This window comes from Cyclopterus lumpus, chromosome 17, assembly GCF_009769545.1.
Source record: "Cyclopterus lumpus isolate fCycLum1 chromosome 17, fCycLum1.pri, whole genome shotgun sequence".
NCBI lineage: Eukaryota > Metazoa > Chordata > Actinopteri > Perciformes > Cyclopteridae > Cyclopterus > Cyclopterus lumpus.
In genome coordinates this window covers 8,658,236-8,672,238 of record NC_046982.1, presented here as the reverse complement: position 1 = coordinate 8,672,238, position 14,003 = coordinate 8,658,236, and the positions used below count along the sequence as shown (strand labels likewise).

General features: G+C 41.8%; 1 protein-coding gene across 1 annotated transcript in view; it reads right to left on the bottom strand.

Annotated features, from left to right (window-relative positions):
* The window catches only part of LOC117746652 (glypican-5-like), an 85,349-nt gene that overhangs the window by 47,963 nt on the left and 23,383 nt on the right, over window positions 1-14,003 (bottom strand). Inside the window, exons 4-6 of the mRNA XM_034555920.1 lie at window positions 2,478-2,647; window positions 1,263-1,319; window positions 512-634 (exon numbers count right to left, since the gene is read on the bottom strand). Coding sequence (XP_034411811.1) covers window positions 512-634; window positions 1,263-1,319; window positions 2,478-2,647 — 350 coding nt within the window. The remainder of the gene's footprint in view (window positions 1-511; window positions 635-1,262; window positions 1,320-2,477; window positions 2,648-14,003) is intronic.

Sequence of the window (14,003 nt, the reverse complement as noted above, 5' to 3'; positions counted from 1 at the left end):
TTGGAAAAGAGAATAACGCACTGAGAGCCGCTCATCACAGACAATATTTTAAACAAAGCATACTTTTTCTGAAATCTGAATGGATTAATAACTTGTACGTTTTCGAAGCAAGGTCTATCAGGTGAATTTGGAATGCCCCTTTTTAAGGGATGCATTCAAGCCAGCATCTACTCATTTAGAGAAAATGAAATGTTGCAAGTACTGCCAAAAGAAAAGAGGGTTTTATTCAACAACTGGCCATGGCAGAATAACAACACATAAGAAAAGCAACTGCTCTTTTTAAGTCTGAAAATAAAATGGATTTGGGATGGACAATACAATAAAGAGTCAGCCCAAGGGGGATGATATTGAAAATTGTAAAATTGTTGTCAAAAAATCCAAAGTGAATAAAAGAAAGTGAATCAGCAATGTGATTGTCCAGCAGAGCATTAGTGTCTCATCTCTATGTGTCAGGTACTTTCCACAATGTCAAGTTCATAGTGGATGAAGGGACTGAACACATTTCTCTCACCTCTCCACCACTTCATCGCCGCTCCAGCACGTGGAGTCGTCCACCACGTTCTCCCCTTCGCACAGCATCTCTGGCAAAGCCGCAAAGAAAGACTTGTAGCGCTGCAGGTACATCAAGAACTCCCTAAGGGAAAAAAGGCACGTTGGAAAAGGGAATAGAGGGATTTTAATACATGCCACATATCTTGCCACATATAAGGCAGGTTAGAAATATACAATTGAGAAAATGTGTGGCCATAAATTTGGAGTGGTTGCTGGACACGCTACTCTGTACTTTGGTACCATACCACCATCGACAGACAGCATCTGCATTCCATTCAATAGTTCATGCATGTGATGGATACACGTGACGATATTGATGGCGCCAGAAAATGAGCGGCTTTGAATGTGGCGTTTTCTCTAAGTCAGCACATTTTTCTCTATTATGCTGTGCGGTAAAGTAGTTGCTTCATCAGATCTGCAAACTGATGTTATCGATATAGACATGATATTTTGATCGGACACACATTGATGTCACCCAAAACGTAGGGGGGGGGGTCATGAGATGTTATGTGCTGAGTCAGTTAGCGTCGGGAAACCGTGTTCAAGAACCACAGAAGACATGGATGCAGATTTGTTTTTTGCGAGACATTAAAAATGCATCAGTCACCCAAATGACAATCAATGATGATGAAATGGGACAGATATGTATGCAAGTCACAATGTGAAAGAGAGTGTGTGAGAGAGTGAGAGTCCCTTGGGTTCATGCTTACCTAGAGAGTGTTCTCAGACTATGTTTATTGTTCTTGGAGGGTTTCAGGGGGAACGAGCTGGGAATGATGGGAGTTGGAGTCCAGGGGAGATTGTTGCAAGCAAGGAGGATGCAGGGGATGTGAAAGGTGGGGCGTGAGAGAAAGACAAAAAGAAACAAAAGGAGGACAAGACAAGACACATGGGGAGGAGGGAGAAAAAGATAGTCAGTTGACCCTGGAAGAGAGTGATTATTCATGCACATGCAGAGACTAGCCACACCACACATGAATCAATAACCATTTCTCCCCACACCACACCAACAATAAAACAGATATTGGTATGTATTGTATATGTTAAGTCAGGAAACAAACACACAAGCAAACATCTGCACATGTGCAAATACAGTTACATATTCGAAGAAGGTTCTGCTGAGCTTCTACATTCCTATTTTTCCCCACTAAAAACGAAACATAAATGTTGCTTTACTGCATCACGTTTCATATTTGTTTTACAGCGGCACACCGTTCTCCCTTCACTGCAGCGGGTGCTGCCGTGTCTCTGAAGTGGTCAGCGCTCACATGTGCTCTGGTGAGGGCTGGGAGTTGGATTGTGTTGCCATGAATGGTGGTGGCAGTGCCAGGCCAGACCTGTCAGCTCGACCGGCATCAGTGCAATGATTCATGGTTTGGGACAAGGTCAGACAGGCAATGCTGCGAGTGTGTGCATGTGTGTGTGTGTGTGTGTTTCTGTCTGTGGTGCTATTTAAGCTCAGGCCCGGCTGGTGTGCAGAGTTGGTGGTATGGCCGTCTGGGTAAACAGGAAATTGTTGGTCCGTGACGATTAATCTCACCCACACCTCTCCTCTCCTGGCACATCAGTGCCGGCTGCTGTGGGCAAAGGATGGCTGCCTCAGAGGCCAGGTGGAGGGCATGGACTTGAGTGTGAGGCACCACATTTACATACTATGTGTGCGTGGGTGTGTGTGTGTTGGGTCCAACTAACCGGAGAGAAGTGATGGCAGCTGTGAACAGACCCCTCAGGCTATGTCATAGACCTGACCAGTGTTCATTTCATTTCAATTGACTTGTCATCGAGCTGACCATTTAACTAATTTTACAAGCAAAAGAAAATCTGCAGCTGAAAGAGATTTTGCATTTTGGCATTCCGGTTTACAACAGGCAGTATCAAACTTTGGAAAGTGACGGGATTAATCCCAATTCAACGCGTTGTCTTACCTCCTCAAGTGGGCTAACTGCCCCAGCCACTGCTCCGGTAGAGGTTGGGACGGGGCGGCAGGTGGCGGAAGGGAGGACAAGGTCACAGTCGAGTTGGAGGTTGTGACCTCTGGGCTCATAGGCTGCATGCTTGTAGGTTCCCTTGTAGACAGACCACACACCTTGTCCACCTGTGGGGAGGATAGAGCAAACAGACGCACACCTGTTAAGCTCGGAAAGCATATAACAGCAGGGGTTGAGCTGCAGGGTGACTTCCATAAACCACCGATTGACACCTGCACAGTTGAAAGCATAGCAACTCAAATAAGTTATTCAAAGTGACTTTTTTTTTTTTATTCAGAGGGGTGATGCCATCCATTTGAAATGAGGAATGACTACATTGCAGCTGAATGATCGCTGGGTTGAAGAGAGGCGAAAATAATTATGGAGCGGAGAGCTCCGGAGTAACGGACAACATGGGAAAACGGTGGGCGTGAAGTGAGGGATGTGATGAAAGAAAATGGCGCGACGAGTGAGTTATTGCCAGGAGGGCTGACAGTAAATGTAAAACATTCCACTACCTCACGAGAGGTGAACACACGTGCGTACAGTTGGCAGCGATGGCGAGCATTTCTAGTGGCTATTAAAGCCAGCAGCGGTGACAGCGGGGTCATGAGAATGAAGGGGCGTGTGCTCCAAACCAAGAAGTAAAATCAATGACATCTCATTGGCTTAAAAGCCTCTGGCCAGTGTTATTAAGTGGTCCTCAAATAGCCAGAGAGACAGAGCGGAATGGCTTTTGTACACACTGCAGTACAGCGACCAATACGCTGCTTTGTCGAGATGGATGAGTCTCGGTACCGTGTCGGGACGTCCAACTAAGTAATATTTAGCAGCACCACTTATCCATCTGATTTAGAAAAGGAAGCCTTACAGTAAGAAGCAGCGAGAACATATACTATACTGAATCCACCAGAACATATGGACGTCCATATTGCTTCCTTGAATACTTTTGATGAAATTTTAATTAGAGCTCAGTCATGTTTTCTGTGACATCATCCTATTAACGAATGCATTGATCGACTCGGCATACTCATCCTGCTGATCTGCTCTGGACGTCCACAACGAGCAAAAACCTTAAAACAATCATTCAAAGGTTCCACACGCTGTGACACATACTGCCACAGCAATGCCAGTGTTAAGGGAAGCCCGGGGGAGGGGGGAGGGGGGGGGGGGGGGGGGGGGACGACGACAATGGAAAGCACAAGCAGATCTTTAAACTTAATTTGGGAAGGGACTGGCAAGCATCTGTGTTTAAATGGTTGTTTGAAGGGGTGTGTCTGTCCACATCCTGTGAAGAGTTTGCACAAGTAAGTGTGGAAGCAGCTGAAATATGTGTTAACGGTCACAAAATGTGTCTTGCTAAAAATAAAAATACTCTTTCCCCTCCAGGGTGAGGCAGGTCAGTTAACTGGTGTGCCTTTTAAATGAAGGCGAAATGGAGGATTTCACATGACAGACAGCTATTCCCGGGCAGTGGAATTGGCAATGGCTCAGGAGGTGTTTTTCATAACCAGCAACATAACCAACCACCTGAACATTTTTCATCTTCATTGCACCGTTTGCACTTCACTCTTCACTCTGGCCTTTCTCTCCTACTTTTTCTGGCCACATTCTTAGTCCTAAATCCTCAGACGTTGGGCACAGAGAAGGTTGTTTCATTGCATTAACCTTAACTCCCTCCAGACCAATAAAACATGCTCACATGTGGTAGAGCGGCTCTCAGCCACACATGGCCAAAGCCACACACACACACACACACACACACACACACACACACACAAATACAATAATGCCACACACACACAGTACATTGTGACGGCAAGAGATGATAGAACATAGCAATTATCTTGCTCTATCAACATACTAAGCCACAGTATGCTCTTTGCATGTGCTGCAATGCTTCTGCTGACAATTACTGTGGAATTAATTGGCATAACGTCTGCACAACGTGACGTGTTCACACATTTGTGAGAACGATTGTTTATTGAAATGAGGTTTGCCAAATTAGAGTATATGAGCAAGGCTAAAATGCCAAACAAGGATATTCTAACATTTACAGCTCAGTGGATATGTTGTTGATGAGGACAGAGCTTTCAACATTGCTCAATCCAGCAATAATAACACTGGCAGGTACACAAGTGTTTGTAGCAACACAAAATGTCTGATAATTCCAAGAAGATGTGAAGCTATAAATGTCAAGGCTGACTCATTTTACTGTGGAAACATGCAACATGAGGTACTTAACCAATATTGGCAGATTGAATTGAACCATATGCCTTTTCATTATTAAGCAAAATACATTCCTGACACAAATTCCAGAGATTAAAAACACTTATTTCAGACAACATACAGTCCCATGACATCATTTCCAGACTACAGAGTATGGGAGGTCCACAGTGCTGTGTGCCTGTTTGTGTGAAAGCGGTGAAGCTGGCCGGCTGTGCAAGGGGGCGGGACTGCACTTGACTTTGGCTCAGAAGGTCGGCGGGAAAGACACTTTAAAATTGTTGATTTGATTGGGTGTGACTAGAAAGGCAAGTGCAAGTCCATTTACCTTTACTAATTAGACATAATATGAATTGTTGTTGTTATTGTAAAAGGAAAGGACATAGTGTAAAGGAAATAGTGTGTTTATAATACTGTTATAAGTATGATAAATTATTATAATAATCTTCTTTTCATTCATTTGGGCCAAAAATATGATGATCCAATATCATTGAAAATCTACTATTGCTATATACATTGCTATATATATATATATATATATATATATATATATATATATATATATATATATATATATATATATATATATGCTTGATTATACATATACAAATATACTTAGTTTATATATAATATATATATATATATATATATATATATATATATACATATATATATATATATATATATATATATATATATAATATATATATATATATATATATATATATATATATATATATATATTTATGTATATATAGTTTATAGTTCATACACATATTTCATGACGCTTAAGTCGATTGATTTCATTCAGGACATGAAAAAGAGCTTCAGGTTATCGTTTCTCTGCAGTGGTGAAAAGCGGAGGGTTAAGACGCGGGTCTAATTCCGTCATTATAAACTTTTCAAAGTTCAAACTGCCATTTCTCACCTGCCTTTGTATGACTTTTTTTGCTATTCTCCAAGACAAAAATGTAAACATCCGTGTAAATATGAACATCAAGCGGGGGTCACTCACAGTTCTGTTTGGATTAGCACATTATTTTTCAAACCAAACAACAGAGCTACTTTTGGAGAGGCCCGGAAAAGAGTGAACCGAGGGCAACATTTCCAAACAAAAACGCTGACACAAATCAAACAGTGAGCATACAACAGTGTAAACAGAACACAAAGTCATCGGAGGGAAAATAAACAATATCCTCGTTATGGATCCTCTGGAGAAATGGAGACATGCTCTTATAGGTTGGATCTTGTCACCATTATCCTGAGAGCCAATCAGACAACAGGTTGAATAATAACATGGTCTAGAACCTCTGCCATGAATCAATTATCTCCTGACCTGATGATGGCGTGAGAATGAAAATCCCGTTTGGGCACATCGTGAGTACTTGGTTTTGCATGTGTGTGTGTGTGTGTGTGTGTTAGTGTGTGTGTGGGAGCACCTGTTTGTCCTTGTTATACCTTCACAATTTCAGCTATTTTGCGGAGCATTCCTCATATGATTGCCTGAGGACAGAGCCTGATTGGGCGGGGGGGGGGGGGGGGGGGTGGGCAGGCTGGTAGGACTTCAGGGAACTGCTGTATTATATGTATTTGAGCTCACCAATGAAATTTGATTTATACTGCTGGACACAGGAGGGAGCACTGTTTTTACAACCACGTGTCTTTTACTGGTTTGCATACTCACAGATTAGACATTATTCCACTCAAACTCAATCATTTGTCCATAAATGTGTGCACCAGGATCTATTTCAATGTGTTTCGCTCAAAAGTGCTGTGTGTATCTGCGCCTTATGCACACATCATCGGCTCAAAGAGAGCCAAGCCCAGGGCCATCCCTCCTCTAGGGGAGTATTGGTTTACAGATAGCAGCGGTGGTCTTGTCTTCCCAGTTTATTTATCAAGGGATTACCCAGTAAAGCTAAGGGAACTTTCTCAGCCCCCCATTCACCTCAGGCACATTGCATTGTGGGATGAAAAGGGTGTGTTTGGTCAGTGAAGACCCCTCTCTTCCACTTGTACATAGTTACGTGCAGACACACATACAATCTGCGTGCCTAATGCTACACACTGTTTAACTCCAGGAACAGAAGTACATGTGTCCGCTCTGCCAAGATGAACAAAGATGTTATATTATTTCCAGCAGAGCTCTGAAATTCTTAACATTTGCAACAAAGGTACACACATCAGAACAGTCACGTACTGAGATTGTGTAATGTGACCTTAGCAAAATCAATATCCACTTTTCAACCTATCTTTAAATATTGTTTTTATTGCACCACAGTTATGAATCATATAGGGGTGAAATAAATGGTTTGTGGCACTTTTGGAAACTAATCCCAGAAAGTCGCTTTAAGATGATTGCATTGTCAGTGGTGCACATTTGTGTTAATTTATAGTTTAAGTGTACATTTTAATCACTTCACAATGGCAAAGAAAACTCAGAATTGCAAATTGTCTCCGTTTTCATTCATATCCATGGGAATAGCTCTTTGGACTGCTGCTTACATCCATTATCTCAAGACATCTCATAACCATCTCAAGACATCTCATAACCATGAAATATTCTCTAACCAGTAAAAATTAGGGAATACAAATACATTCCCGTAAGTGCACAGTACAAACACAGAAACCCTACTTCTATTTGGGTTTTGATACATGATGCACGGACAGTCAGTAGTCACCTTAATGCGTAAATAAAGGGGCAACGTGTTTTTTTATCTATATATATATATATATATATATATATTTATATATATATACATGGTTATTCTTTGACGACAGTATATTGCGATAACAAACTGTTACACGTATTATCCTGTGTTCATCCGTGTTCATTCAGGCTTTTTTGGTAATTGCGATGGGACAAAAGCAGACATACCTGAAAGACTGCACGTGAAACCGTACATCTAAGGTTGTTGAGGATTTATCTCATTTCAACATGATGAAAAATGCACTTGGTGAAAATAGAAAATGGAAACCATTCTCCTCATGAACTGTACGCTTGTGTGTTGCAATTAGGAATGGAAATTGTTACTTGTAAAAGCATAAATATCGAAATACTTGACGGCAAAAAGTCCAGTCTTTTGAAATATAATTGATGCCTTGGGTATTCTGTGGAGAAAACACCATTAACAACCACGTTGCCAAAGTAACGAGGATCTTCCTGTGCGGTGGAATAGAGAGCCCACCAGAATGTGGACCGCTACTTATGTCTTATTTTTTTTCTGCTTTTTCTCTCCTTTAGTTAGTAACCGCAATGAAGTAAATAACAGTAAACGATAAATGTGTTTGCTCTTTTTTTTTTTTGCTCTTTCATTCCATCGCTTTTTTCTGCCTAGTAGTTATCTACTGTCCATAACTTGAATTGTGCAGGACAAGCAGTGTTGTGGTGGAGGCCATGAGGTTAAGGAGGCAAGCTTGTGGCTGGAAAGTTGCCAGTTCAAACCCTGGACCATCTGGGAAAACCTGGGTGGGTTTAGGGAATAAGGAAGTCTCTCTCCTTCCTCAACAACACTATTAGGCTGTGTCTTATGTTTAACCACACAAAGAGACAGATGTAGGCTTTAAGGTGTTGAGTTTAATCTGACCATTATGGCCTCAAACAGCGGTCGGCACAGGACGAGGACAGTAGACTTCACTTTTTCAACTATAATATAGACAGCAAGGGAACTGTACAGTCTACTTGGATATATAATAACATGCCTGGGCTCCAGAAGATCTAAAGTGGCTCCGGGTGGAGCAGGCAGAGACTCCGTCAAATGCTGATGATCCACAATGGGAGGGTTTCACTGTAAATGATGAAGATCGCTGTGTGTAGAGCTGGTTATTTGCATACATTTTAATACATACATTAACAGATGGGTTCCTTATGAATAGCTCTATAAATTTCATTCATTCATGATGTATGGGTGATTAGACCTGTTGCAGTCGCATTTGTGTAATGATACAAAATAGATGTGGGTGCCCAGGTCTTTTTATTTAATGGATCCATTCAAGATAAAGAACAATGTCCATCTATTACCCATAACCGCTTAACTGATTCAGGGTGGCGGGGCAATTAAACTAATGCCATCCTTATTTCTTCTCACATATACTTCAGTTCTTTTGGTTAGGAAAGATAAAAGCTGGTGACTATGAGTCAAATGAAGGAACAACTGCATCATAGACAGATGCATGGTCATATGAACAGGGAAAACAAACACATTCCTAATCAACTAATTCATTACTAAATAGAAAGAAACAAAGAATTAATGCGTTTGGATCTGTTCTAAAACAAAGATAATAATGTGTTGTAGCTTTAAATCAAAAGCAAAATGGTCTGAATAGACTGTAAAAGCATTCAGCATACATAATGCCCCCTGAGCCACTCGTAAGCGAATAGTGACAGCCTTCCACTTGGACTCGAGCGAGAGAGCGTAGCTGATTTACAACATCACTCTTCTCCCCTTGCCTTCCTTTCTCTCACTCCCCGCCAATTGTTGTTCGCTATCTATTGAAGATTTATTCTTTCTAAATCACTTTGTCTCCATCTTTCTCTGCAGTCTTCACTCTGCAGTCTCTGTCAATCAGTCCCCTCCCTGTCTGTTTCTCACCCTCTTACCCAAATGATGTCACTGCTAATTAAAGAGAGACTCAGTCCCTCGTATATATCACGGGGGAAAGTCCTTGAGATTCCAATCAGAACATTGAATTTCCCTCTCCACATTGGGGCTTGTTTACTGTGATTAAATCTCTCACAGATGACCTAAAAATGAGAAGCCCTTAAATATGGGTGTTACTTTGGAGTGTGTTTACAACGTTCGTCCAGCTTTGTAATTTACGGGAATTACAGACACAAAATGTGGCAACATGTCTCAAGTGGTGTTATACCACAGAGCTGGATGGAAACAAAGACGGAGACAGAGGAAGTTCAAGTGAGTTCAGCTCGTCTGTGTCTACGTTATGGTGGATCATACGCGCAGAAGAAGAAAGAAAAGGAGCTGGCAGATAGAAACTTTGAGAGTCCACGTGTCCATTTGAAGCCTTCCAGTGAACCCGCAATTACCACGAAAATCTTAACACAGATTTGTGTTAACTTCTCAGCAGCACCTGCGTGATGTTCGAGTGCCAGCGAGCTCACGTCTGAAGGTGCTAAAACACCAAGCCGGTGTGCACCGGGGCATCAAGTGAGGATGTCGGGAATATGAAGACGCACAGGGACGGCAGGGGCTATTTAAAACATTAAAGAAGGGTTTACACAAGAGGAGAAAGACCATGTGGTCTGGGGTGCTGACGAGATGGATTGAAAGGTGGTATGTTTTGCTAAGAACACCACATTAAATCTAGATGAACCGTTACCTAGAACCAAATGGTCAAAAAGGACCTGATCAACAATCCCCAAAAAAAAGGTTTTGTTTATTCTGAAGAAGTTGCGTGACTCCTTAATGTGGACAGAAGCAATATTACTTCACGAGGTGTTTTGATTTACGACATAACAGACAGGAGGCACACACTCTGCACCATGTCAATTTAAATTCATTGCTCAAAAATCAAATTCAGATTTTTGATCCATCCAGTGACAGACTGTGACCAGTGTGAGAGAGACTTTGATACGTATTAGTCTCATAAACGACAACATCAACACATTCGTACACTTGTCAACCCTCTATCTTTGATTGTCTCTACTTCCGGTGTGAGAAGCCCGATCTGGCCCCACGCCATTTAATCCGCTACATCCACGACCCACTACATATCTAAGTAATTACAGAATTTCTATAATTATATGATTCCAGCAATCCACAGTCATGGCTTACAGAGAAACATAATATACCAAGGACCACTGCTTTATGTTCCAGATCCAAATGTATTGGCCCAGCAATCAATCACCGTGGCGATTGCTCACTTTTACAACTGCATTTGTCATACAGGGGAGGAGAAATGCAGGATTTTGTTTGTAGTGTTGAGGGCTGCAGCGTATCAGCAGCAGCAAGGCGAACACTAAAAGAGGGAAGAGGAGCTGGAAAAGACGCACACGGGTGGCTGAGGAGAAGAGAGGCTGCACCCCCCCCCCCCCCCCCATCATTAGCTAATGGACTGCGGTAAGTCAGTCATTCAGCTTGAGGGTTAGACACAGTGCCAAAGGCGCACCCAACTTAGAGAGATGGGTTAAGCGTATAGATTGGCCATGAGCGCATTGTGCTCCCAGTCTGAAATATAAGACACAGAAACCCTTTGTAAAGGCTTGAGGCTGTGTAGCTAATCCTTGTATATAAGGTGACCTCCAGAGATGAGCTCAGCAGCTGATGTCAGAAAGTACAAAATCTAAAACGTAAAATCAATTACACATTACATGCAGTATCAACGCAATGACACAATATGAAAGTGATCTCTGTTAAAACTGCAGAAATGCAATGTCCTTGAACTGTCACAATGATAACTAGGAGGACATTCACATTCTGCTATGGTGTTGCCTGAACGTTGTCAGTAATGTGTTGCATGTCTTGTTAGTACTTGACAATGTCTAAGAGTCTCCTGAATGATGATACTACGTATATATTAATATTCTCACTCTATTCATTGTTTGTGCACCCATTGTAAAGCGTCAATATTGTATAAACCTTGTATATGTAATCTTATCTCTGTTTTTAGGTTTGTTTTGTGGCATCTGCCTCTCGGGACTACAGATGAAAAATAGCTTTTTGGTTAATAACTCTGGCGCATTTACAGAAATGTTTTTATTAATGTGCACTGTCCCTTATCAAATAAAGTTGTTAGGGCATGTAATGTCTTTCACTCAGCTCTTTACAATGCTCTGTCGACTAGATGTAATGCTCTAGTGGTCATTTATTTTAATATTTTAATATATGAATATTTTTATTCAACATCTTCAATTTCCTTGCCCTGTATATTCATTCTTTTACAGTTTCTGGTTGAACTGTTTATTTTCTAAATTGCCCACAATGGCCTCAAACAGTTTTAACGGTCTGGCAGAAATGTCTGGTGGTACACATGGTTTACTGTATGTTATCATATTGCACCATATAAAACACAAGGTTGCAGAGTTGGGATAGGGAAAGTAAAATAATATAACAAAAAAGTTTTGTCTTCACAACAATGATATTCCTATTCTATTTTATTTTGGGATAGAGTCAAAGGAAAAGCGCTGCAGTCAGTTGAGGTGCCGTCATGGTGAATGGAAACCTTCCAGTCATGCCACTGGCCCTTGTTTCCATTATCTACAGGCCCAGGCTGCTATTATCATTCCTCCATAAGACTGTAATGAGAAGCTGGGGTAAAACCAACAAGCGGATAAGGTAGACCTGCTTTTAAACTGCTCTAATCTGGACCACGGTTACTATTTTCTCATAAGAAGACTATAGAGCTCTCAGTGAGCAACTGAGTGAGTGAATGAATGAGTGAGTGCGTGAAGGTGTGAGTGAACGCATGCTTCTGTGTGTTATGATGTAAAGTCGACTCATCTTTGGCAAGTAGATATAAAGTTCCCCTCTAGGTCATATGAGCCATATCATGTTTATTGCCATGACAATAAACAGCAGCCGGTGGCCTCAAGCACGGTTGAGGGAGAAACTTTAAAAATATGAATTGAACAGGGCATCATTCAGAGGGAGAAAACCTCACTTAACATCGGAGGCTGCCATTTGCACAGGGGCCCAATAAGAGCACCCACTTTTACTGGATATTTTCCAATTTTCGCTTAATTGTGTCTACTCAACATAATCCAACCCAAGGCTCACCCAATATCCATAACCACTTCCCTTCGACTCTCGTTCACGCTCCATCTCAATAAGAGCAGGAATGTGTTAAAACAGAATCTATCCTTTTGCAGCCCCACATAACTATCAATAGCTGCCTTTCACTCCAACACGCACCGCTGGTATTGTCACAGGGTGGGCCGCACATCTCGGCTCCTTACAGGACTTCTAAAAACCTGATACCTGCACACGGTGTGCTGATGCGTGTGCGTCTGTACAGTATATGTGTTATGACCCGGGTCCTACCGTATGACGTATTGCGACATATAGTGCAGACTCTGTAGTCTGCAGCTCTCGAAGTGAGAGAGAGAGCAACCACAAAATGGTTTGGGATAATATCCCAGTGTAAAACCAAACAGTCACAATAATTCCTTTAATAACAACTCTATATAATATTCAGACTCGGCAAAAAAACAGAGTTACTTCTTTGTTCTCGACCTCGCACATATAGAGTGTAAGTCATAACAGTAGGTCAAGCGAGGTATTGGCACTTTATTTGTGCACTTTGTTTTGCTTTGCAGTAAGACGGTGAGGTTAATATGTATGAAAATAACAAAAAAAGGTGCTTAAATTTGAGAATTCATCCGGGAGGGGGGTATACGGAGGGGTGAGGGTGAAGGTGGCCAAGCTGACACAGTAGTTGTGCATTGGAGACTTAACAGTTTTCCTTGACAGGCCACTGTGGCTTTATAAAAACAGACTGCGATTTACAAAGGCCATAGGTCCGAGGTAATACATGGCAATAGAACTTGTGTGTTATTCTGTGTGTGGCTGAGTGTGTGTCTGAGCGCCTGAGTGAATGCGTAAATGTGGGTGCTCATGTTTGCCCTCTAGCCTGCGTGAAGTTTTCAGAGCACAGCAAATGGGAGCCACCAGTGTCCGACTGGGGGCCACCTCCTTTTTCCTGCAACAATTCTCTCTGGCTTTTTTTTTCTTTTTTTTTTTTCAGCTGGCTGGATCTAGTTTGTATGGCCTAGCTGGAATCCTTTCAATTCTGTCCCATTTGTCCCCGCGCGGGGCTCCCTGCTCCAGGCTTGCCTGCCACCCCATGAATACCAAGCAGGCATACACACACATGCGTTACATACATACACACACACACACACACACACACACACACACACACACAAACACCAAACACAAGTTGTATTGGGTCAGTCTTTAAGCCTGACAATCAACCCTCCTCTGTCTGAACATGCATGTGTGTGTACAGTAAGTGTCTAGATGCATTTGGATGTGTGTGCTTAATGGGACCACACCAGTTTGCATGTTGTAGAGTAGACCATTAACTACAAATTACTTGTGTTTTGATGTTACTGCCAACCATTTTCCAAATTGCATGCTTATGTTGTTCCACTTTCCAGGCAATCATTTGTTTCAGTTCATGCTGTGACATATTGAGATGTCTGACACTAATGTAGTGTAATTACAGTATAGTACTGTACCATTTTTTCCAGTAATAAGTAATTTAAGGGATTACAACTGGAAAGTCTGCAATTGCATTCCA